Source organism: Mobula hypostoma, chromosome 2 (genome assembly GCF_963921235.1).
Source record: "Mobula hypostoma chromosome 2, sMobHyp1.1, whole genome shotgun sequence".
NCBI lineage: Eukaryota > Metazoa > Chordata > Chondrichthyes > Myliobatiformes > Myliobatidae > Mobula > Mobula hypostoma.
Window position 1 is genome coordinate 157203059 of NC_086098.1, and position 26929 is coordinate 157229987.

The following is a 26929-nucleotide window of genomic DNA, read 5'->3' on the forward strand; positions in this document are numbered from 1 at the left end:
CAGTGATAGGCTACTGTCAATAACGCATTAATGAGATGGAATACAGACCTCCAGAAGCAGGGGATCAGAACACAGTTGCAAGAAAAAGTTTATGAACCCTTTGCAATTACCCAGTTTTCTGCATTCATTACACATAAAATGTGGTCTGATCTTTATCTAAGTCACAATAATAGACAAACACAATCTGCTTGAACTAACAACACACAAACAATTGTACTTTTCATGTCTTTATTGAACACATTGTTTAATCATTTGCAGTCCAGGCTGGAAAAACTATGCGGACCCTTGTATTTAATAACTGGTAGAACCTCCTTTAGAAGCAATAACCTTCACCAAATGTTTCCTGTAGCTGCTGAACAGACTTGCACAGTGTTGAAGAGGAATTTTAGACCATTCCTCCATACAAAACTGTTTCAGTTCATCAATATTTCTGGGATACCTTGCATGAACAGTCTTCCTCAGATAATGCCACAGCATCTCAATTGGGGTTAAGGTCTGGACTCTGGCCATTACAACACACAAATTTTCTTCTTTTTAAACTATTCTGTTGCTGATTTACTCTTCTGCTTTGAACCACTGTCTTGTTGCATCATCTAACTTCTATTAAGCTTCAGGTGATAGACCACTACCCTGACATTCACCTGTAAAATGTTTGACACAATTTTGAATTCATTGTTCCCCAAGGATTGCAAGCTGTCCAGAACCTGAGGCAGCAAAGCAGCCCCAAACCATGATGCTCGTTCCACCATGCTTCACAGTTGGAATGAGGTTTTGGTGTTGGTGTGCACTACCCTTTTCCTTCCAAACATAGCAATGTGCATTTTCTGCCAAAAAGTTGACCCAGAAGCACTCTGAAACATCCAGGTGGCCTTTTGCAAACTTGAGATGTGCAACAATGTTTTTGTTTGGAGAGTAGTGGTTTCCTCAGTGGTGTCCTTCCATGAACGCCATTCTTGTTCAGTGGTTTTCTTCTAGTGGGCACCACTTTAACAAGTTCTAGAGATTTCTTACAGTATGTGTCCTTTTTATAGGGCAGGGCACCTCTACAACTCACACCTCCAATCTCATTGATTGGAACAGGTGACTCCAAATAGCTTTTGTAGAAGGCATTACTCCAGAGATTCACATACTTTTTTTGAACCTAGGCGGTGATTGTTTAAATGGCATTCTCAGCATTGATGAGAAGTAGTACAATTGTTTGTGTGTTATTAGTTAGGCAAAGTGTTTATTATTGTGACTTCGATGAAGATCAGACCACATTTCATGAGCAATTAATGCAGAAAACCATGTAATTGCAAAGGGTTCACAAACTTTTTCTTGCAACTATAGCTATACAGTCATTGAAAGTGGGCATGCAGGTACAGCAGGCAGTGAAAAAGGCAAATGGTATGCTGGCATTTATCGCAAGAGGATTCGAGTACAGGAGCAGGGAGGTACTACTGCAGTTGTACAAGGCCTTGGTGAGACTGCACCTGGAGTATTGTGTGCAGTTTTGGTCCCCTAATCTGATGAAAGACATCCTTGCCATAGAGGGAGTACAAAGAAGGTTCACCAGATTGATTCCTGGGATGGCAGGACTTTCATATGAAGAAAGACTGGATGAACTGGGCTTGTACTCGTTGGAATTTAGAAGATTGAGGGGGGATCTGATTGAAACGTATAAGATCCTAAAGGGATTGGACAGGCTAGATGCAGGAAGATTGTTCCCGATGTTGGGGAAGTCCAAAACGAGGGGCCACAGTTTGAGGATAGAGGGGAAGCCTTTTAGAACCGAGATTAGGAAAAACTTCTTCACACAGAGAGTGGTGAATCTGTGGAATTCTCTGCCACAGGAAACAGTTGAGGCCAGTTCATTGGCTATATTTAAGAGGGAGTTAGATATGGCCCTTGTGGCTACGGGGGTCAGGGGGTATGGAGGGAAGGCTGGGGCGGGGTTCTGAGTTGGATGATCAGCCATGATCATAATAAATGGCGGTGCAGGCTCGAAGGGCCGAATGGCCTACTCCTGCACCTATTTTCTATGTTTCTATATTCTGAGGGAAAGAGTTCAATAGCAAAATGTGTGATAAAGATAATCAAAAAGAGCTAGAGATGACTAAAAGTTGTAAGTGAATTTAGACTGCAATATTTGGGCAATACCAAAAGTCAAGATCTAATTGATGGTTTCTTCAACCTTTGTAATTATTCATATTTGAACAAAGGGTGGAAACTATTTTTACTCAGTCCTTTGATTTTTTTTTGTTCAATATACATCTAATAACCTGTAAACATTTATGGGCTTTCTGAATCCTTCTGAAAGCAAACCTTTAATAAGCTTCAGTGATATTCGCCAAATACCTAATCAACTCTAGAACAAAAGGGCATACCTATAAAGCTCTACCTCCTGAACTCAATAGTTACTACAATGCCCTAGCATCAGCTCGCTTTATTTATTTATTTATAAAAAATCTTTTTATTAAATAAGTATACAAAAAGGTAAGCCATATAGACACTAATACACTGTTAGAATATAATAAAATTACAGAAGATATTAATACAAAAAAAATACTACAAACAATGTAATTTAAACATAACATACCAAGGTAACATAATAGTATACTAATTTTATATATATATATCAATAGACAAAAGGAAAACCCCCCCCCAAAAAAAAAACCACCGTCCGAATTTGAACGAGTTTTCATTGATTTGGGGCGGAGATCTTAATACCTGTTTATCTCCAGCTTTGGACCGTTCGGCTCCTTTACGGACTTTACCTAATAAATCTGCAAATTTGATTAATTTTTTCCTTTCTGATTCTGGGTCGACGGACATTTGGCGTTTTCTGCATCCTCAGGAAAAAGATTTTTCCTTTTTTTCACATGTTCATCATTCCTATTCAAGAATTGATTATTTTTTTATTGATTCTCGTCTCATTCCTTCAGTGATTAAATGTGATTATGATTCTATAACCATTTCGGATCATGCTCCACTTAAGCTTTCTATTAAAATTATGGCCAATATACCAAACAATAGACAATGGCGTTTTAATTCGCTGTTGCTTCAGGACTCGGACTTTGTTAATTTTATGAATGAACAGATTGAGCTTTTTTTTACAATTAACCATACAGAAGATATTTCGGTTAACACTCTTTGGGACACTTTTAAAGCCTATATTCGGGGTCAGATTATTTCGTATTCCGTTGCTTTGAGGAAGAAACAGAAGCAGGAGGAGATGGCAATTGTGGACAAGATTAAAGAAATTGATAAGAAATATGTTATGGCTCCTTCTGAGGAGCTATACAAACAAAGAACTGAACTTCAAATGGAACACAGTTTACTACTCTCGTCCTCGATTATAAACCAATTAAAGAAAACAAGAACAACAGGAATTCTGCAGATGCTGGAAATTCAAGCAACATACATCAAAGTTGCTGGTGAACGCAGCAGGCCAGGCAGCATCTATAGGAAGAGGCGCAGTCGACGTTTCAGGCCGAGACCCTTCGTCAGGACTAACTGAAGGAAGAGTGAGTAAGGGATTTGAAAGCTGGAGGGGGAGGGGGAGATGCAAAATGATAGGAGAAGACAGGAGGGGGAGGGATGGAGCCGAGAGCTGGACAGGTGATAGGCAGAAGGGGATACGAGAGGATCATGGGACAGGAGGTCCGGGAAGAAAGACAGGGGGGGGGTGACCCAGAGGATGGGCAAGAGGTATATTCAGAGGGACAGAGGGAGAAAAAGGAGAGTGAGAGAAAGAATGTGTGCATTAAAAAGAGTAACAGATGGGGTACGAGGGGGAGGTGGGGCCTAGCGGAAGTTAGAGAAGTCAATGTTCATGCCATCAGGTTGGAGGCTACCCAGACGGAATATAAGGTGTTGTTCCTCCAACCTGAGTGTGGCTTCATCTTTACAGTAGAGGAGGCCGTGGATAGACATGTCAGAATGGGAATGGGATGTGGAATTAAAATGTGTGGCCACTGGGAGATCCTGCTTTCTCTGGCGGACAGAGCGTAGATGTTCAGCAAAGCAGTCTCCCAGTCTGCGTCGGGTCTCACCAATATATAAAAGGCCACATCGGGAGCACCGGACGCAGTATATCACCCCAGTCGACTCACAGGTGAAGTGATGCCTCACCTGGAAGGACTGTTTGGGGCCCTGAATGGTGGTAAGGGAGGAAGTGTAAGGGCATGTGTAGCAAGCTGCTGGCTAATCAATTGAAATCTAATTATGTTAAATCTCAAATCAATCAGATTTATAACCAAAATGATCGATTGATATTGGATCATGTGGGGATTAATCAAACCTTTTGTGATTTTTATTCTTCTTTATATCAATCAGAGTCTCCTCGAGATTCTAAATATATGAATGATTTTTTAGATAAGTTAGACTTCCCTCAGATTTCACAGGATATGTCTTCTTTATTAGATACTTCCATTACAATGGATGAGATTAAGAATGTTATTTTTTCTATGAATCTGGGGAAAGCTCCTGGCCCTGATGGGTTTACCGTTGAATTTTATAAATGTTTTGCTTCTTTATTGATTCCTTGGCTCTATAAGGTTTTTGAGGCTTCTTTGAAACTTGGTAAACTTCCGGAATCTTTTAATAGAGCATCAATTTCTTTAATACTAAAGAAGGATAAAGACCCTGCTCAATGTGCATCTTATAGACCAATATCTTTATTAAATGTTGATTCTAAAGTTTTTTCTAAGTTATTAGCAAATAGACTAGAAAAAGTACTTCCTTCTATTATTTCGGAAGACCAAACGGGTTTTATTAAAGGTCGTTACTCTTTTTATAATATTCGTACATTGTTAAATATCGTTTATACTCCCTCACAAAATGTTCCTGAGTGTGTTATTTCTTTAGATGCCGAGAAAGCTTTTGATAGAGTAGAATGGCCTTATTTATTTAAGGTGCTTGAAATGTTTAATTTTAGCTTGAAATTTATATCCTGGATTAAACTGTTATATCACTCCCCTGTAGCCTCGGTTCGTACTAACTCTTTAAACTCACCTTTTTTTCCTCTCTTTCGTGGTACTCGACAAGGCTGTCCTCTTAGTCCCCTATTATTTGATATTGCATTAGAACCTCTTGCAATTGCTATTCGAGAATCTTCAAATATTACTGGGATAACTCGGGGATTAAAGTCCCATAAATTATCACTCTATGCTGATGATTTACTTTTATATATTTCTAATCCTGAGAGATCTATTCCTGCTGTTTTAGAGTTATTAGCACAATTTGGTCTTTTCTCAGGTTATAAATTAAATCTTAGTAAGAGTGAACTTTTTCCGATTAATAAACATCTTCCCTTATATTATAAATTTCCATTTAAATTGATTAATAATTACCTTTCATATCTTGGGATTAAAATTACTTGTAAACATAAAGATTTATTTAAGACTAACTTTTTACCATTAATAGACCATATTACTCAACTTTCATCTAAATGGTTTCCCTTATATTTAACTTTGATTGGTTGTATTAATGCAGTTAAGATGTTTTTTTTGCCAAAATTTTTATATGTGTTTCAGGCATTACCAATTTTCGTTCCTAAATCTTTTTTTGATAAAGTCGACTCTAAAATTTCTTCATTTATTTGGCAGAATAAGAATCCGAGACTGGGTAAAATACATTTACAGAAAGCTAAGAGAGATGGAGGTTTAGCATTACCTAACTTTAGATTTTATTATTGGGCTATTAATATTCAACATATGAAATTTTGGTTACTTGACCGGGACATACTATCTATTCCTAAATGGGTAGCATTGGAATTACAATCTGTTCAGGGTTATACACTTGGTTCTATTTTAGGTTCATCTCTTCCTTTTGATTCGAAACGCCTCAAGCAGGTCTCTAACCCGATCGTTAAATATGCTTTGCGTATTTGGTTTCAATTCAGAAAATTTTTTGATCTTAATCAATTCGGGTTAGCGATTCCTATTTTAGGTAACATATTTTTTCCTCCCTCTTTTACGGATCGCGCTTTTCAAACTTGGAAGACTAAGGGTATTTCACGGTTTTTGGATTTATTTTTAGATGGTTCCCTTATGTCTTTTGAACAATTATCTAATAAATATAACTTATCAAGAATACATTTTTTTAGATATTTACAAGTTAGAAATTTCCTAAGTACTATACTTTCTTCCTTTCCAATGCTTCCTCCTATATATATTTTAGATTCGATAATTAACCTTAATCCATGTCAGAAAGGTGCATCGGCTATGATTTATAATATTATTATGAAACTTAGGAAAGCTCCATTTGATAAGATTAGGGTAGATTGGGAACAGGAATTGGGGCTTACCATTTCTGTGGATGATTGGGGGCAGATTTTACAATTAGTTAATACTTCCTCTATCTGTGCTAAACATTCCCTAATTCAATTTAAAGTGGTTCATAGAGCACATATGTCCAAAGATAAGTTAGCGCGTTTTTACTCGCATATTAATCCTTTCTGTGATAGATGTTCGGGGCAGATAGCCTCTTTAACTCATATGTTTTGGTCTTGCCCTACTTTGGAAACTTTTTGGAGAGATATTTTCAATATTATTTCTAAGGTATTAAATATAGATATCTCTCCTCACCCTATTACTGCTATCTTTGGACTACCTAAAATTTCTAGTAATCTCTCCCCTTCATAATGATTGCAGTAGAATGATTGCATTTCTTACTTTAATGGCGAAAAGATGTATTTTACAACATTGGAAAGAGCTTAATGCTCCAACTACCTTTTTTTGGTTTTCTCAGACGATTTTATGTTTGAATCTGGAGAAAATTAGAAGTAACCTTTATGATTCTTCATTTAAATTTGAACAGATTTGGGGACCTTTTATTCGATATTTTCATTTAATGTAATATTTACCCTTCTTGTTTTTTTTTCACTGTTTTAATGGAGGTCGGGATTGAGGACGTGATTTTAAGTTTAACTCTGTTTGGTTTCAAGTTAGCCCATTGCTTTGCTTTGCTTTTAGTTAGTTGCACGGTGGGTTTTTTTTTGGGGGTTCTTTTTTCTTTTTTTCCATTGATATATATAAAATCTAGTATACTATTATGTTATCTTGGTTTCTTATGCTTAAATTACATTGTTTGTAGTATTTTCTTTTTGGTATTGTTATCTTTTGGAATTTTATTATACTTTAACATTGTATTAATGTTTATATGGCTTACCTTTTTTGTATACTTACTCAATAAAAAGATTTAAAAAGAAAGAAAGAAAAAAAAACCACCGTGCAACTAACTAAAAGCAAAGCAAAGCAAAGCAATGGGCTAACTTGAAACCAAACAGAGTTAAACTTAAAATCACGTCCTCAATCCCGACCTCCATTAAAAACAGTAAAAAAAAAGGGTATATATTACATTAAATGAAAATATTGAATAAAAGATCTCCAAGTCTGTTCAAATTTAAATGAGTCATAAAGATTGCTTCTAATTTTCTCCAGATTCAAGCATAATATCGTCTGAGAAAACCAAAAAAAGGTAGTTGGAGCATTAAGCTCTTTCCAATGTTGTAAAATACATCTTTTTGCCATTAAAGTAAGAAATGCAATCATTCTACGGGCTGAAGGGGAGAGATTACTGGAAATTTTAGGTAGTCCAAAGATAGCAGTAATAGGGTGAGGAGAGATATCTATATTCAATACCTCGGAGATAATATTAAAAATGTCTCTCCAAAAAGTTTCCAAAGTAGGGCAAGACCAAAACATATGAGTTAAAGAGGCTATCTGCCCCGGACATCTATCACAAAAAGGATTAATATGAGAATAAAAGCGCGCTAACTTATCTTTGGACATATGTGCTCTATGAACAACTTTAAATTGAATTAGGGAATGTTTAGCACAGATAGAAGAAGTATTGACTAATTGTAAAATCTGCCCCCAGTCATCCACGGAAATGGTAAACCCCAATTCCTGTTCCCAATCTACCCTAATCTTATCAAATGGAGCTTTCCTAAGTTTCATAATAATATTATAAATCATAGCCGATGCACCTTTCTGACATGGATTAAGGTTGATTATAGTATCTAAAATATATGTAGGAGGAAGCATTGGAAAGGAAGAAAGTATAGTACTTAGGAAATTTCTAACTTGTAGATATCTAAAAAAATGTATTCTTGATAAGTTATATTTATTAGATAATTGTTCAAAAGACATAAGGGAACCATCTAAAAATAAATCCAAAAACCGTGAAATACCCTTAGTCTTCCAAGTTTGAAAAGCACGATCCGTAAAAGAGGGAGGAAAAAATGTTACCTAAAATAGGAATCGCTAACCCAAATTGATTAAGATCAAAAAATTTTCTGAATTGAAACCAAATACGCAAGGTATATTTAACTATCGGGTTAGATTTTTAAGGCGTTTCCAATCAAAAGGAAGAGAGGAACCTAAAATAGAGCCAAGTGTAAAACCCTGAACAGATTGTAATTCCAATACTACCCATTTAGGAATAGTCCAGTAACCAGAATTTCATATGTCGAATATTAATTGCCCAATAATAAAATCTAAAGTTAGGTAATGCTAAGCCTCCATCTCTCTTAGCTTTCTGTAAATGTATTTTACCCAGTCTCGGGTTTTTATTCTGCCAAATAAATGAAGAAATTTTAGAGTCAACTTTGTCAAAAAAAGATTTTGGAACAAAGATTGGTAATGCCTGAAATATATATAAAAATTTTGGCAAAAAAAAACATCTTAACTGCATTAATACGACCAATCAAAGTTAAATATAAAGGAAACCATTTAGATGAAAGTTGAGTAATATGGTCTATTAATGGTAAAAAGTTAGTCTTAAATAAATCTTTGTATTTACAAGTAATTTTAATCCCAAGATATGAAAAATAATTATTAATCAATTTAAATGGAAATTTATAATATAAGGGAAGTTGTTTATTAATCGGAAAGAGTTCACTCTTACTAAGATTTAATTTATAACCTGAAAAAAGACCAAATTGTGCTAATAACTCTAAAACAGCCAGGATGGATTTTTGAGGATTAGAAATATATAAAAGTAAATCATCAGCATAGAGTGATAATTTATGGGACTTTAAGCCCTGAGTTATCCCAGTAATATTTGGAGATTCTCGAATGGCAATTGCAAGAGGTTCTAATGCAATATCAAATAATAAGGGACTAAGAGGACAACCTTGTCGAGTACCTCGAAAAAGAGGGAAAAAAGGTGAACTTAAAGAGTTAGTACGGACCGAGGCCACAGGAGAATAATATAAGAGTTTAATCCAGGATATAAATTTCGAGCTAAAATTAAACATTTCAAGCACCTTAAATAAATAAGGCCATTCTACTCTATCAAAAGCTTTCTCAGCATCTAAAGAGATAACACACTCAGGAACATTTTGTGAGGGAGTATAAACGATATTTAACAGTGTACGAATATTATAAAAAGAATAACGACCTTTAATAAAACCCGTTTGGTCTTCTGAAATAATAGAGGGAAGTACTTTTTCTAATCTATTTACTAATAACTTAGAAAAAACTTTAGAATCAACATTTAATAAAGATATTGGTCTATAAGATGCACATTGAGCAGGATCTTTATCCTTCTTTAATATTAAAGAAATTAACGCTCTATTAAAAGATTCAGGAAGTTTACCAAGTTTCAATGAAGCCTCAAAAACCCTACAGAGCCAAGGGATTAATGAAGGAGCAAAACATTTATAAAATTCTACGGTAAATCTATCAGGGCCAGGAGCTTTCCCCAAATTCATAGAGAAAATAACATTCTTAATCTCATCCATGGTAATGGGAGTATGCTTTATTTATTGAGATAGGTCCTTCAGCCCTTTGAGCCTCGCCACCCAGCAATGCCAAATTTAACCCTAACCTAATCACGGGACAATTTACAAGGCCCAATTAACCTACCAAGCAGTACGAGTAGCACGAGGGCTACAGGAGGAAACCCACAGGGGGAACGTATAAAACCCCTTACAGACAGTGGTGGGAAATGAACCCGGGTTGCTGGCATTGTAAAGAGTGCTAACCACTGTGCTTTCACCCACCCCTTTAGACACACTGCTGCCAGATTTTGCCTTTCATAGTACAGCTATGGAATTAAGGCCAATTGGATATTTGGGATTAGAGGATGAACTTTGTTCAGCACATTTGAAGTCTGCTGTCCTCTCATTAATATACCTGATTTTGCTCGTAAGATTTGCCATCACAAGATCAACATAAACTCACATCAATTAACATCAACAGTTGCTTAACACTGAGTAGGAGAATTAAGGGATGGTTGTCCAAGGGCAGTTTCAATTTACCTGCCACACCTGAAGGGTGTGTCACAATGAGAGAAGGCTCCAAGAACACTGGTTGACCGAACTAAAAATTCCTGGTTTCAATTCTGGAAGTAAAACTTTGAGGGTTCTGATTCTGATTATGTTCAGATCTGGTCGCTCATTATAGGAAGGAAGTAGAAGCTTTAGAGAGGACACAGAGGAGTTTTAGCAGGATGCCTGGATTAGAAAGAGTGAGCTAGGGCTTTTCTCTTTGGAGAGAACGATGACAGAGAACTTAATTTTAACTTTATAATTTATAGTATATTTTATGTATTGCACTGTACTACAGCCACAAAACAAATGTCACAACATTTGTCAGTAATAATAAACCTGATTTTGAAACTTCAACCTTTTCTATTCAAAAAGGTAACCATGTCTGTAATTCGGTAATGCAAACTGCACTACACTTCTCAACTCACTCAAAGAAAGAATGAGATTTGATTCCAAATAATGCCTATTTTTGTATATTTTGTTAAGTGCTCTTGATACAAGCATTCTTTTACATAGTAGAAATATTAAGATGAGTATTTTAAATCAACCTTCTATGCTTCCATATGGAAGCAAACATGTTCAATTTATACAATGTGAAAAATTGTGTGTTTGGATTCCCTTTGTACTTTGTAGAAAGCACAATCCTCCTAGGCAATGATAATACATGGCTCCCATAATTCCATTACAACTCAAGCTACAACATTCAGATAGCAAACAGTCAACTGCCCAACCCATCAACATGAAATCTGCTTAAGGGTTAACAGCACAAGTCTACAAAGTGGGCTGGTTGGGAAGTGGACTCACGTGGAGGTGATGGTTCGAAATCGTTCTTGCCCAGCTGTGTCCCAGATCTGCAACTTAACTTTCTCGCCATTGATTTCCACTGTTCTTATCTTAAAATCCACCCCTATTGTAGTTATGTAGCTGCCTATGGATAAAGGAAAGTAGAGCACAATTGCTTAAAATTCAACAGAGATATTATTCTGGTCCAAGTAGAGAAGTCAAAATAGACTAGTGAATAGCTGAAGGAAGCAATTAGAATCATTACATTCTAGCATAAACAGTATTTCTGCAGATTGTAGCAAGGCTTTTCATCGAATGTTATGTATAAACATTGGCATTCCATTCCCCATAAAGTATAAATCATTCTAAATAATTGAAGTGGCTTAAGAAAAAGAATCCTATAAAGATTGCAAATTTGAAATAATGGAAAATGCTGCAAATACTTTGACTAGGCAGCATCTGAAGAGAAAGAAACTACATTAACACATCAAGCTGTGACTTTATATTGAAAGATAATGGATCTAAAATTTTAACCGTTTCTTTCTCACATATGCTCAACTTTGAACATTTCCAACATTTTCTACTTGAAATTGGCTTTTGACCAGATCAAGATAATGTTCCACAGTAGTTGCAGCTACTGTTTTGGGAATCTTACACTCATACAGAGGAAAAGAGAAAAGTATTGATTAATCCATAATATTTCTGGTCAAACTGTTGCTCCTACACTAGAAAAAGCTTCTTCCACTTAGATGCTGGTACATCATTTGGAAATGCCAACAGGATCAAAATTTAGTTTCAAACGAAGTTTAAACATCACGTACATGTGCCAGTTTTAGAAAGTATTTCAGCATTGACAGTACACAGGTGAGCCAAGATATAGCTGCACAAATCACTGTGGAATGAATGAATAAAGGAAAGGAACAAAATGGCCAGTGGGAGGCTTTTAAGAACGTGATCCCAAGAGCCCAGGGGCAGCATAGGGTGAAGGGTAAACCTGGCAAGTTTAGGAAACCCTGGCTAACAAGATACATTGAAGCTCTGGTGAAAAGAAAGAGGCACATATTGGGTTTAGATCAGGGATGAGTGATACCCTGATAGATATAAAAAAAATTAGGAATATACTCAAGATAGAAATCAGCACCATGAGGTGGATCTAACAAGGAAGGTTACAGAAAATCCCAAGATGTTCTATAGCTGTATTTATAGTTGTTGGGGAGGCCATAATTGGAGTAGTGTGTAGTTTTGGTTACCATGTTATAGGAAAGACGTAGTTAAACTGGAAAGAGTACAGAAAAGATGTTGCAGGGATTAAAGGGGCCTAGGTTACAGGGAATGGTTAGTTAGGCTCAGTCTTTATTTTCTTGTAACATAGACATTCTACAAGTATGTGAAGAACAAGAGGATAAGACCTGAGAGAATAGGACCAATCAAGTGTGACAGTGGAAAAGTGTGAATGGAACCGGAGGAGATAGCAAAGGTACTTAATGAATACTTTGCTTCAGTATTCACTATGGAAAAGGACCATGGCGACTGTAGGGATGACTTACAGCGGACTGAAAAGCTTGAGCATATAGATATTAAGAAAGAGGATGTGCTGGAGCTTATGGAAAGCATCAAGTTGGATAAATCACCGGGACCGGATGAGATATACACCAGGCTATTGTGGGAGGTGAGGGAGGAGATTGCTGAGCCTCTGGCAATGATCTTTGCATCATCAGTGGGGATGGGAGAGGTTCTGGAGGATTGGAGGGTTGCAGATGTTGTTCCCTTATTCAAGAAAAGGAGGAGAGATGGCCCAGGAATGTTGGTAAGGTGATGGAGAAGATCCTGAGAAGCAGGATTTATGAACATTTGGAGAGGCATAACAAGATTAGGAATATTCAGCATGGCTTTGTCAAAATATGAGCCTGATTGAATTTTTGAGAATGTGACTAAACACACTGATGAAGGTAGACCAGTAAATGTAGTGTATATAGATTTTAGCAAGGCATTTGATAAGGTACCCCATGCAAGGCTTATTGAGAAAGTAAGGAGGCATGGGATCCAAGGGGACATTGCTTTGTGGATCCAGAAATGGCTTGCCTACAGAAGGCAAAGAGTGGTTGTAAACAGGTCATATTCTGCATGGAGGTTGGTGAGCAGTGGTGTGCCTCAGGGATCTGTTCTGGGACCCCTTCTCTTCAAGATTTTAATAATTGACCTGGATGAGGAAGTGGAGGGATAGGTTAGTAAATATGCTGATGACACAAAGGTTGGGGGGGGTGTTGTGGATAGTGTGGAGGGCTGTCAGAGGTTACAGCGGGACATTGATAGGATGCAAATCTGGGCAGAGAAGTGGCACTAATCAACCCAGATTAGTGTGAGGTGGTTCATTTAGATAGGTGAAATATGATGGCAGAATATAGTATTAATGGTAAGACTCTTGGCAGTGTGGGGGATCAGAGGGATCTTGGGGTCCGTGTCCATAGGACACTCAAAGCTGCTGCGCAGGTTGACTGTGTGGTTAAGGCAGCACACGATGCCTTGGCTTTCAACAAACATATGACTGAGTTCAAGAGCTGAGAGGTAATGTTGCAGCTGTATAGGACCCTGGTCAAACCCCACTTGGAGTACTGTGGTCAGTTCTGGTCACCTCACTACCGGAAGGATGTGGAAACCATAGGAAGAGTGCAGAGGAGATTTACAAGGGTGTTGCCTGGATTGGGGAGCATGCCTTATGAGAATAGGTTGAGTGAACTCGGCCTATTCTCCTTGGAGCGGCAGAGGATGAGAGGTGACCTGATAGAGGTGTATAAGATGATGAGAGGCATTGATCATGTGGATAGTCAGAGACTTTTTCCCAGGGCTGAAATGGTTAACATGAGAGGACACAGTTTTAAGGTGCTTGGAAGTAGGTACAGAGGAGATGTCAGGGGTAAGTGTTTTTTTGAAAACTCAGATAGAAGTGTGTGGAATGGGCTGCCGGCAACTGTGGTGAAGGCGGAATCAACAGTGTCTTTTAAGAGGCTCCTGGATAGGTACACGGAGCTCGGAAAAATAGAGGGCTATGGGTAACCCTAGGTAATTTCTAAAGCAAGTACATGTTTGGCACAGCATTGTAGGCCGAAGGGCCTGTATTGTGCTGTAGGTTTTCTATGTTTCTATAGAGTAAGGGACAGCATTATAGAAGTGTTTAAAATTATGAGGCATAGATTAGATGGATGGTAACAGTCTATTTCCAAAGCAGAGGAGTCCAGAACAAAAAGCACAAGTTTAATTGGGAAGGAGATAGTTTAGAAGAGACATGAGGGGCAACTTTTTCCACACAGAGGAATGAGCTGCCAGATAAAGTGGTTGTGGTAGGATAATAGATCTGGAAAGGAACAAAAGGAACAATAATGAGGAAAAAAAACTTGCATTGACAGGGCCGTAACTTTCTGAAAAAAAAATTCAGTAATGTTAAGATAATGCTGATGTTGGGACTGATGACTTTGTTGCAAAGTTTGTAGACGAAATGAAGGTAGCTGGAGGGGCAGGTAGTTTTGAGGAAGTAGTGAGGCTACAACATGACTTAGATTAGGAGAATGGCAGATGGAATACAGTGTCAGGAAGTGTACAGTCATGCACTTCGGTAGAAGAAATGAAAGGATAGACTATTTTCTAAATAGAGAGAAAATACAAAAACTGAGTTGCAAAGGGACTTGGGAGTCCTTATGCAGGATTCCCTAAATATTAATTTGCAGGTTGAGTCTGTGCTTAGGAAGGCAAATGCACTACTAGTATTCATTTTGAGAGGACTAGAACATAAAAACAAGGATGTAATGTTAAGACTTTGTAAAGCACCGGTGAGGCCTCACTTGGAGTACTATGAGCAAGTTTGGGTCCCTCATCTTAGAAAGGATGTGCTGAAACTGGAGAGGGTTCAAAGGAAGTTCATGGAAATGATTCCAGGCTTGTCACATGAAGAGCGTCTGATGGCTCCACTAGAATTCAGAAGAATGAGGGGTGACCTCATTGAAACTTATCAAATGGTGAAAGGCCTTGATAGAATGGATGTGGAGAAGAGGTTTCCTATGGTGAGAGAGTCTAAGATCAAAGGACACAGCCTCAGAATAGAGGGGCATCCATTTAGAACAGAGATGAGGAGGAATTTCTTTAAACAGAGGTGAGGAATCTGTAGAATTATTTGCCATAGGCAGCTGTGGAGGCCAAGTCTATGTATATTTAAGGCATAGGTTGATAGATTCTTGGTTGGTCAGAGCAGGAAGAGATGTGGGGAGAAGGCAAGAGATTGGGGCTGAGGGGAAGAATGGATCAGCCATGATGAAATGGTGGAGCAGACACGATGGGCAAAATGGCCTAATTCTGCTCCTATATCTTATGGTCTTATTATGATTAAAATGTGAGGAAATTTCACTTTACATTTAATAAAAATTATTTTACCCTTGTAGTGCAGTCATTGTTGCAAACTAAGGAACGATAATCCATGAATAATAATAATATTAACAATATATTTATAGAGCACTTTTCACAAATGATGTAGTTCAAAGTGCTCTACAATGGCATGAAGTGCAAACATGAAAATAAATGACAAAATGTTAGTTAACTGCAAGGTTAAATGGATTTCGATTTGCCGTTTTAAAGTGTCAACAGAGTCTGCATCCCTTAAGTTTTAGGTATTGAGTTCCACAGTGTAGGAGCATAGTTCAAAAAAGCTGACCTGCTAATGAAGAACTCTACTGTGATTAAAAACAAAAGGACAGAGAGCAGACAAAACCTGAAAGGAAACTGCGAAATGCAAGTGCTATAAAGGGAAAACTCCTGTTCATACAGGAATGAAGTGCTGCATTTTACAGATGAAAATGAAAAACCAGCTGTGCTTACCTGAAAATGTGTTATCTGCAAACCGTAGTAGAAGACTACTTTTCCCTACACCTGTAACACAGAGCAGAACAATCAAGAGATGCAGCCTTGATCAAACACACATTTTATAGAATGAGAAGCAACTCCATACATACGATTTCTTCAAGTGGAAACTGATATTTTACCGCTGCATTGAATTATAACCATAGGAAGCTGCACATTTAATACACCAGAACTGCATCATCTATATGCATATACATTCAGCACCCACTGTAATGTACCTCTTGTACCCAACAAAGTGGCCACAGACCAAATTCATGGTCATCTACTGCTGTAGCCCATCCACTTCAAGATTCAACATGTTGTGCATTCAGATATGCTCTTCTGCACACCACTGTTTTAACTCAAGGTTTTTTGAGATGCTGTCACCTTCCTGTCAGCTTGAACCAGTCTGGTCAGTCTCCTCTGACCTTTGTCATTAACAAGGCATTTTCACCCACATTACTGCCACACACTGGATGTTTTCTTTTGTTTTTTTTGCACAATCCTAAGTAAACTCGACTGACTGTTGAGCATGAAGATCCCAGGAGATCAGCAGTTTTTGAGATACTCAAACCACCCCATCAGGAACCAACAAACCATTCCATGGTCAAAGTCACTTGAATCACATTCCTTCCCATTCTGATATTTGGTTTGAACAACAACTGAACCTCTTGACAAGTCTGAACGCCTTTATTCATTAAGTTGCTGCCAAATGATTAGTCCATTAGATATTGGCATTAGCGAGCAGGTATCCATATGTGCCTAATAAAGTGGACACTGAATGTATACAAGTACAATGTCTAGAAAAATATGTATATAACACTTCACCATCAGCTACCAGTCCTTTATAACAAGATGAATAAAGTTTAATTTTTGGATGACTTCCACAGGGCAAGCAGTGCTAAGAAAGCAGAGATTTAACCACAGACATGAGACAATGCACATCAACTCCAAACTGACAGGCAGCGGGTGTTATAAACTGAAATGGATATTAAAGGCAAGCACAACATGGGTAACTAGTTTGAGCCTTGAAACAAGCAGGATTAAAAAAAAGTTAAGATAAAAGCATTAGCTAATTACCTCAGCTACAAAATGTATGCCTGCACAAACAAAATGGCATGGTCACATTTAGTAAACCAAAATAAATTGTTTCAATCTTTTAATGATTAGTAATTTGGTCCTATAATTGTCCACAGGAGAATAATTATTTCCTCAAGTTCGAGGACAAACAATATGATCCCAATTATCTATGTGGGAAACTGTGCTTCCAATTCACGCACCAACCTTTAAACCAGGAACAGGAAGGAAAATGGGTTCGACATGAGTTGGAAAAGAACTAAGGCATTAGAATCGAGGGTAAATAAATTAAGAATGACTTTACTTAAGGGTAATCTAGGAGAGGCAGAAGGGTAAGAGTGGCGGGAAATTCAAAGAGACACATAAGTGAATAATTGTTCTAAATCAAACACCAATTGGAAACACTCATGCCCATAAATGAATTAACCTATGAAAAGTGGTGGCTAGAGCCCAGTCCATCACAGGAAAAGCCATCCCCACCACTAAGCACATCTACAAGGACTACTGCCACAAGAAAACAGCATCCATCAAGGACTCCACCAACCAGGTGACACTCTCGTCTCACTGCTGCCATTGGGAAGGAAGTATAAGAGCCTTAGGTCCAACACTACAAGGTTCAGGAACAGTTATCACCCTTCAACAATCATGCTCCTAAACCAGTGAAGATAACTTCACTCACCCCAAAACTGAACAGTTTCCACAAACTATGGATTCACTTTCAAAGACTCTACAACTCATGTTCCATTTACTTATTCATTATTGTCATTTGTTATTTTTGCATTTGCACACTTTGTCTTCTTTTGCACATTGGTTACACGTCCATCTTTGTGTGTAGTAGTTTTTCATTGATTCTATTGTTTTTTTGTATCTACTGTGAATACTGCAAGAAAATAAATCTCAGGGGAAAATATGGTGACATACACTTACTTTAAATGTTATAGGAATAAGGTTGAAGTCAGAAATTACAGTGCAAGGGAGACATTGAAGATTGAAGTCAGCTGCCCAAGTAAGCATTCTTCACCTAAAGGTGTATGAAACAAATTTAATAAACAGCAGGCACAAATTTACATGCTCGATGCCATCTGCGAGGAGAACAGTGATGGTTGCAAAACAGTCAGGACTGGGAATTAAGTATTGCAGGTTTAGAGTTTACAGGAACAAATATTAGAAAAGTAACTATAATCAAGCATACATGACTTCATTGAAAAGGAAGTAGAAGAGTGAAGACCAAGGTAGAATTATAATTATTTAATATTGTAGTGGAGGTTACATACCCCTTGGTAGCATCTTTGTAGATTGGATGTACAAGGTGAAAATTAGACTTCTTTATGGCAAAAGAAAAGTTGCTTTATTGAGGTATTTTAATTTCCATATCATTTGAGTTAAGCACACTAGCTCATGACAAAGTAAACACAAAATACTCTGCAGATGCTGGGTTCAAAGCAACACTCACAACACGCTGGAGGAACTCAGCAGGTCGGGCAGAATCTGTGGAAATGATCAGTCAACGTTTCGGGCCGGGAACCCAGTCCTGACGAAGGGTTCCGGCCCGAAACGTTGACTGATCGTTTCCATGGATGCTGCCTGACCTGCTGAGTTCCTCCAGCATGTTGTGAGTGTTACTCATGACAAAGACAGTAAATCAAAGAGAAAAGAATAAAGGTTCTAAGGCTAACCGTTTTAGATTAAGAAGTGAGTTAGCAAAAGTGGACTGCATCAGCTATTTGAGGAAAAACCAGTATCGGATCAACAAAAGGCATTGATGGAGGAGATTCAAGGGTTTCAGGCAAGAACGTTTCCCAGAAAGAGAGTTGATTGCGGAATCTAGATGAACGATAAGACGCAGAGGTTAAGATAAGGCAAAGAAAGGAAGCATACATCAGACACCACACAAAGCTGGAAAACTTCATACAGTACAAGAGTAATTAAAATGGAGATGACAAAAAAAGCAAGAGCAGGTGTGAAAAAAAAACTGGCAAATAAAATTAAAGAAAATGACCCGTTGGGGCACCCTTTGAGAGAAGGGTAGTGCAGTCTGATGTGACCAGAATGAACATTAAATTTTCCTGAATGCTATTGGTATCGCTTTGCTTTAGAAATTGAAGAAAACCTCAGTTTATTAAAGAAGAACAATGCATAGCAAGGCAAATATAGCTCCTCATCGTTTAACGAAAGACACTTTTGATGGCATCATTTATGGTTGACCTGCCATCCTTGTGCCTCGCGTTGTCATTCTGGAGACGTGCAGTGCTTTCTTTCTGCCGTCTCTTCATCTCTTCTGCTGTTTATTCTTTGTCTCTGATCTTGGAGACGTGAATTTCTCTGCTCCTTTGTCTCTTCCTCTCTCCTCCTCCTATGCCTGTTTTTGTCATTCTGGAGACATGCAGCCCTTTCATCCCCTGAATCTTCATCTCTTCTGCTGTTTGTTCTTTGTCTCTGATCCTGGAGATGTCCATTTCTCAGCTCGTCTCTTCCTCTCTCCTCCTTCTGTGCCTGTTTGTTATTCTGGAGACGTGCAGCCCTTTCATTCCCCCTCTCTTCATCTCTTCTGCTCTGTGTTGTTTGTCTCTGATCCTGGAGACGTGCAGTTCTCAGCTCCTTTGTCTCTTCATCTCTCCTCCTTCTATGCCAGTTGTTGTCATTTTGCCTCTCCTCCTCTGTCTCTTCTTCTCTCATCTTTTTTTATCCTGACTCTTTGATCCTGGAATCTTGCGGCCATGGTTTCATCCGATTCTTGTTCTCTCCCTCTCCTTGCCGCTTCCCGACGACGTTTGGCGTCATCTCCTGACCATATTGTTCCCCTTCTCTTTCCACGCGGCATAATTAGGCTGACCATATTTTTTTTTACCCTAATGCTGGATAGAAGATACAAAGCAGTAACACCAAAGCCTCCAGGATGCTGATTATTCTTGATGATGTGGTTGGTGCTCTCCTAAATGGACGTGATATAGTCACCGCTGTCCTTTGACTGCAGCAAAGGGTTTGATGGGTGTCTCGAAGTACGTCATTACAATAAGATTTAATTATCTCTTATTGATAGGTGGCAGTTTGATCACATGCTGATAGCGATTAGCAGAATGTGACTGCTCGAAATAGAGCTACCTTGCCCTTTTGCTCCAGTTGGTGTCGCTGCTGTGAGCATCGTGAGTTGCTTCTGAGGCTGGCCATGTGCATGTGTCGTGGTGTCGCATCGCGGTTTCCATCATGGCTGACATCGGCTCTTGGGTGAAAGCGGGGCTGTTGATTTTTGGCAAGTGAGCAATTTTATCTGAATATATAACCCTGAACTTAAAATGCGCTAACTTACAGAATGCCGGCTAAGTCGATTTAGCCAAATAGTGCCGCTGTAAAGCACCCTTTACGCTAATTGGAGGTCACAAACAGACAGAGCATGAGAGTTTTAGTAGTATATAGATCCAAAAAACATTTATTAGTTGCTTTTTAAGTCCCTTTAGTGCTTTAAAAAGCAAGGAGATTGGAGGATGTGGAAAATCTTTTAAATGAACTTTTTTTTGAGGGGGAAATGAATCTGATGTTTTAATTGTGGCAAACAAGAGTGGAACATCATAAATGAGAAAGTATTAAAATATATCTCAGCCTGTTAGAAGAACAAGAGATGAAATAGTGGAGGATGAATAAATCTATCAAATATTCCCAGGCTATAACACTGCTGACATAGAATCATTGCTTAAATAAGGAGGAAATGATATAATAAGGAGTCACAAACAGGTCAATTCAACTGACATCTTGGGAAGACTGTTAGAATCCATTCTAAACTACAAGTGTAAACTTTTCTTTAGAAAGGCGCATATCAAAGACAGCATTTTTTTTAAAACCAGTGTGATTGTTTGTCAAAGAAAGACTGATCAATTTAAATAAATTAATTGAAGTAGTAACATGGAAAATCAGTACTTTTGAAGCAGTCTATGTAGATTTCAACAAGACTCTTGACAAGACCCTGTACAGCAGTCTGATTAAAGAAATAAAGGACCATTGTATTGTAGAGATTGGCAAATTATATCCAATGATGGCTCAGTGCAGGAGGCAAAGGATAATGGTAGACAGATGTTTTCATGATTGGAATGGGCACAATGTTCAAAACTTAGTCCCTTGCTCTTTGTGGTTTATTAATGATTTACACCGGAATGTAAGGGCAAGATGATGAAATTTGAAGATCACATGTAGTGGCTAACAGTCAGAAGGAAAGCTTTAGACTGAGAGAAGGGAAATGCTTTAGCAATTTTGGCACAAAAATGGCAGATGTAATTTAATGCAAAAGAGTGTGAAGAGTTGGTTGCAACAAGGTGGGCGAAGATACTGAGGTGAGGAACACTAAAGTAACACATGCACAGATTCCTAAAAGGCGGAACAAATAAAGTGGTTAGAGAAAGCATAGAAAATACTATCCTCTATTTACCAGTGTGATTGGCACTCCATCACTGTACACACTAGTTGCAGTGTGTTCCATCTAATGAAATGCAGTGCAATTGTTTCTCTAAACTACCCTGACAACTCCTGCCAAACTTGTGACTTCTGCTGAGAACAAGGGCTTCAGTGGCATTGGAACATCACCTGTAAAACTCATACCATCCTGATGTGGAATCACTATTCCTTGTCACTCTGTCTGAATCTTAGAACTTCCCAATAGCACCATGGCAGCACCTTTATAAGGACTCAAGTAGGTGGTCTCAGCACCACATCTGGCAGAAATTAAGAATGTACAATAAACTGTAGTCTTTCTACAACTTCCAACATTAAAAACAAGCAAAAGAATAGTCAATTGATAGAATAAATCAGGTTATGTCAGAACTAAAGATCAGTTAGATCATTGTTCGTGCAGTGCATACAGTTCTGGTCACCAATTCACAGGAGACTCGTGATTGCACTGAAGGGGTCCCAGACGAGATGTCTACATGAATAACTATGACAGATGAGCCATAGACCTGGTACTGCAAGGTGGCATCAGGGTAGGGAGCTCTTCTGAGACTAGCACAGGCATGATGGGCTGAAAACCTATTTTGTCAACATTCTCCTGAGGAGGTTCAGAATAATACCCAGTGACAGTATGTTCCAGAGCTAACAGACCACATAGGATTTAATAACCAGTACTGAGTCAGAGCGATGTTAACAATGCTTGAACGTTAGTTGTCATAACACGATGGAGTTAAGGTTCCTAAACCGGCTGTCATGAGAGGTGTGGTTTATTCTGCCAACCGCTTCTCTGGTCTAATTATAAAACCAAAAAGAAAACATTAAAAAATTATTACTGCACCCCACTTCTGATTTTACCACAGCGCACAAAGTGGCGTCTGAGTTTGAAAATGTAATTGACAGAGCTTAATATAGTGTTTGGAAGGGAAAACCATTAAGCCATTAAGATTTTAGATTGAGGCAAGATTAACTTTAATGTACTAAAGCAGACTGACCAGACTAAACTATGCAAATTTGCTAATGGATAAGATGACAGATGATCAGTAGGAGGTGTTGCAGAGAACTAAAATGTGATATACAGACAATTTAGCTTGGCAAGATAACTTTTCTGATCACATCATGGAGTCAAACAACATGAAAACAGGCCCACTGACCCAAGGTCTACCAATCACCTACTTAGACTAATCCTACATTCCCATCAAAACACACACAAAATGCTGGAGGAACTCAACAGGCTAGGCAGTGTTTATGGAAAAGGGTAAATCGCCGATGTTTTGGGGAGAGTGGAGAGGGCAGGAGGGTGAAGACAGTTGATGGCAACGTGAAATGGAGAACTCAATAAACGGAATTGACTGGAATTCATACATGAATTTACAAAGCAATTCAGCTGATTGCTTGTTTTTTTTTCTCAATCATTTATAAAGGTTAGGTTGTACCTAATGAAACTGAATGAAATTTTTGAAGCTGAGGTTTAATGAGCAGAAACATTTGAAACTTAAGAAACAGGAGCAGGCCTTTGAGCCTGCTTATCATTCATTTAAAGCTCTGTCCATGCCAGCACATTATCCCCAATTTCACATGTTCTGACCACATTGACCATCTTCCTGACTGATAATTCACTGAAAGCCTTCTAAAAATCCAAATCCACCTTTTCTCCTACCTGTCACGTTCTCAAAGAACCCCAGCTGCTTAGATCTTTCATAATGCCATATTAGCCAGCCCTACTCTTTTCAGGATTTTATATTAGCACATTTTCACGACAGATTTCAGTATTTTCCCTCTCACTTTTCGCACTGTTGGTATTCTTTCTTTAAATGCGAACAAATGCCTGTCTACCATCACATGCCTTTTAATACATTCTCCAAATCAACCACAGTCAAAGCTGTGTAATTTTTCGCTTTGTTTCGATTTATTATTCTAGTTATGATACAAAGTAAAATTATATTTTTGTGTCATCACTCTTCCCCAAAGGGCACTTAACAACAAGATCAATCAACTTTTTCCTCAGTCCAGGAAATGTGATCCAAATTAGCCTGTTCCATCAAAATATTTATTCAGAGAAGTATGAACTGATCTTTTTCCCTTTTGCAACAAATTTGATTCACTCACTAGATAGAGGTTAGAGCATTTCATGATAAATGTATTCCAATGTAAATTGCTTAATTTTCTCAGTTACTGCTATGTTCAATGCTACAATTACTATTTGGTGGCCCAAAGAATCTCTTGCCAATACTTTCGGCCCCTTGTTTCTTGGAACTTAAGTTAACTTTGAACATCAAAAGGTTTTTGGGTCTCATGGTGAAGGCGGCAAAATATTTGATGTGGATAGATTGACTGGTATCAGATGGTAGTGTACATATACAATATTTCCCTGGTTGGCAAAATGCAATTTTTTAAATATATTTAAATAAATTGGATGAAGGAACTATAGGCAAGTTTGCTAATGGCACTAAATATAGAGTACTGATGAGTTCTTATCTGAATGACAGTTAAGAGCGTTAGTCTCATCATTTAAGAAAGGGTATAAATGCTTTGGAAGCAGTTCAGAAAGGTTTGTCATACTAATGGGCAGAATAGGTTTGATTGAAGCATGCAAGATCCTGAGGGACCTTAATTAACATGGTGAATGAGAAAAAGATGTTTCTTCTTGTGAAAAATTTGGAACTAAGGGTCACTGTGGATACAAGGCACAGTAATTAGGTCCCCCTTGCAAGGCTCATTCAGAAAGCAAGGAGACATGGGATCCAAGGAGACCTTGCTTTGTGGATCCAGAATTGGCTTACCCACAGAAGGAAAGTGTGGTTGTAGATGGCTTGTATTCTGCATAGAGGTTGGTGACCAATGGAGTTCTGCAGGGACCCCTCCTCTTTGTGATTTTTATAAATGACCTGGATGAAGAAGTGGAAGGGGGGGGGGACTGGCAAGTTTGCTGACAATGTGGTCAGTCTGGAGGGTTGTCAGAGGTTACAGTGGGACACAATCGAGTGCAAAACTGGGTTGAGAAGTGGCAGATGGAGTTCAACACAGACAAGTGTGAAGTGGTTCATTTTGGTAGGTTAAATTTGAAAACAGAATACAGTATTAATGGCAAGATTCTTGACAGTGTAGAGGTCCAGAGAGATCTTGGGGTCTGTGTCCAAGGGACACTCAAAGCTGCTGCGCAGGTTGACAGTGTTGTTAAGGCGTACGGTGTGTTGGCATTCATCAACCATGGGATGGAGTTCAAGTACCATGAGGTATTGTTACAGCTATTAAAGACCTCGGTCAGACCCCACTTGGAATACTGTGTTCAGTTCTGGTCAACTCACTACAGGAAGGATGTAGAGAGTGTGCAGAGGAGATTTACAAAGATGTTGCCTGGATTGGAAAGTGTGCCTTATGAGAATACGTTGAGTGAACTTGGCCTCTTCTCCTTGGAGCGACAGAGGATGAGTGGTGACCTAATAGAGGCATACAAAATGATGAGAGGCATCGATCGTGTGGACAGCCAGAGGATTTTTCTCAGGGCTGAAATGGCTAACATGAGGGGGCATAGTTTTAAGGTGAGTGGAAGTAGGTACAAGGGGAATGTCAGAAGCAAGTTTTTCCACATGGAGAGTAGTGGGTGTGTGGAATGCACTGCCAGTGACTGCGGTGGAGGCGGATACAATAGGGTATTTTAAGAGATGCTTATATAGGACATGGAGCTTAGAAAAATAGAAGGCTGTGCAGTAGGGTAATTCTAGGCAGCTTCTACAGTAGATTACATGGTTGGCACAACATTGTGGGCCGAAGGGCCTGTAATGCGCTGTGGATTTCTATGTTCTATGTTACCCTTGCCATGATCTCACAGGGTACATCCACACTATGCCGAATAATTTTGAAAACGCCGGTTTCGAGTAAAAACGACAGGCGTACACACTAAGCGTTTTTCAAAATATCTGTCCACACTAACACATATATTTGGGCGCATCTCCTCTACTGGGCACGCGCAGGACACACAGAAAACAAGCGAAGAGGAAACGGTATACATCGTGTGCGTTTGTCCAGTTACAGAGTAGAAAAACTTCAAAGGAATTGCTCTTGGCTCTCGCGCAGGAGGACTTAAAACTAAAACAAAAACAAATGCTGGAGCGTATGGAGGCAACTGACAGGGAGTTCACGGACAGTATGACCTGGCTGACGACGAACATTGAAAAACTGACTAACCCTGTTGCATTAATAAAGCACCTTGTTAAATGTATAAAACATGTCTGCATCAGTGTTATTTTGTATTTCCATACAATGTTACATTAGGCTGTTACACATCTATTGTCAGAGAAGTACTTGCATAAGTAGGTAGACCACCTTCATACAAGCAAGGACAGAAAACAGGGCAAAGTGAGTATACAACAGGAATTCTGCAGATGCTGGAAATTCAAGCAACATACATCAAAGTTGCTGGTGAACGCAGCAGGCCAAGCAGCATCTATAGGAAGAGGCGCAGTCGACGTTTCAGGCCGAGACCCTTCGTCAGGACTAACTGAAGGAAGAGTGAGTAAGGGATTTGAAAGCTGGAGGGGGAGGGGGAGATGCAAAATGATAGGAGAAGACAGGAGGGGGAGGGATAGAGCCGAGAGCTGGACAGGTGATAGGCAAAAGGGGATACGAGAGGATCATGGGACAGGAGGCCTAGGGAGAAAGACGGGGGGGGGGTGACCCAGAGGATGGGCAAGAGGTATATTCAGAGGGACAGAGGGAGAAAAAGGAGAGTGAGAGAAAGAATGTGTGCATAAAAATGAGTAACAGCTGGGGTACGAGGGGGAGGTGGGGCCTAGCGGAAGTTAGAGAAGTCAATGTTCATGCCATCAGGTTGGAGGCTACCCAGACGGAATATAAGGTGTTGTTCCTCCAACCTGAGTGTGGCTTCATCTTTACAGTAGAGGAGGCCGTGGATAGACATGTCAGAATGGGAATGGGATGTGGAATTAAAATGTGTGGCCACTGGGAGATCCTGCTTTCTCTGGCGGACAGAGCGTAGATGTTCAGCAAAGCGGTCTCCCAGTCTGCGTCGGGTCTCACCAATATATAAAAGGCCACATCGGGAGCACCGGACGCAGTATATCACCCCAGTCGACTCACAGGTGAAGTGATGCCTCACCTGGAAGGACTGTTTGGGGCCCTGAATGGTGGTAAGGGAGGAAGTGTAAGGGCATGTGTAGCACTTGTTCCGCTTACACGGATAAGTGCCAGGAGGGAGATCAGTGGGGAGGGATGGGGGGGGACGAATGGACAAGGGAGTTGTGTAGGGAGCGATCCCTGCGGAATGCAGAGAGAGGGGGGAGGGAAAGATGTGCTTAGTGGTGGGATCCCGTTGGAGGTGGTGGAAGTTACGGAGAATAATATGTTGGACCCGGAGGCTGGTGGGGTGGTAGGTGAGGACCAGGGGAACCCTATTCCTAGTGGGGTGGTGGGAGGATGGAGTGAGAGCAGATGTACGTGAAATGGAGGAGATGCGTTTAAGAGCAGAGTTGATAG

At 39.1% G+C, this 26929-nt stretch overlaps 1 protein-coding gene across 1 annotated transcript in view; it reads right to left on the reverse strand.

Annotated features, from left to right (window-relative positions):
• rab35b (RAB35, member RAS oncogene family b) overlaps positions 1-26929 on the reverse strand; it is a 130432-nt gene that overhangs the window by 71231 nt on the left and 32272 nt on the right. Inside the window, exons 2-3 of the mRNA XM_063040919.1 lie at positions 15905-15955; positions 11063-11186 (exon numbers count right to left, since the gene is read on the reverse strand). Coding sequence (XP_062896989.1) covers positions 11063-11186; positions 15905-15955 — 175 coding nt within the window. The remainder of the gene's footprint in view (positions 1-11062; positions 11187-15904; positions 15956-26929) is intronic.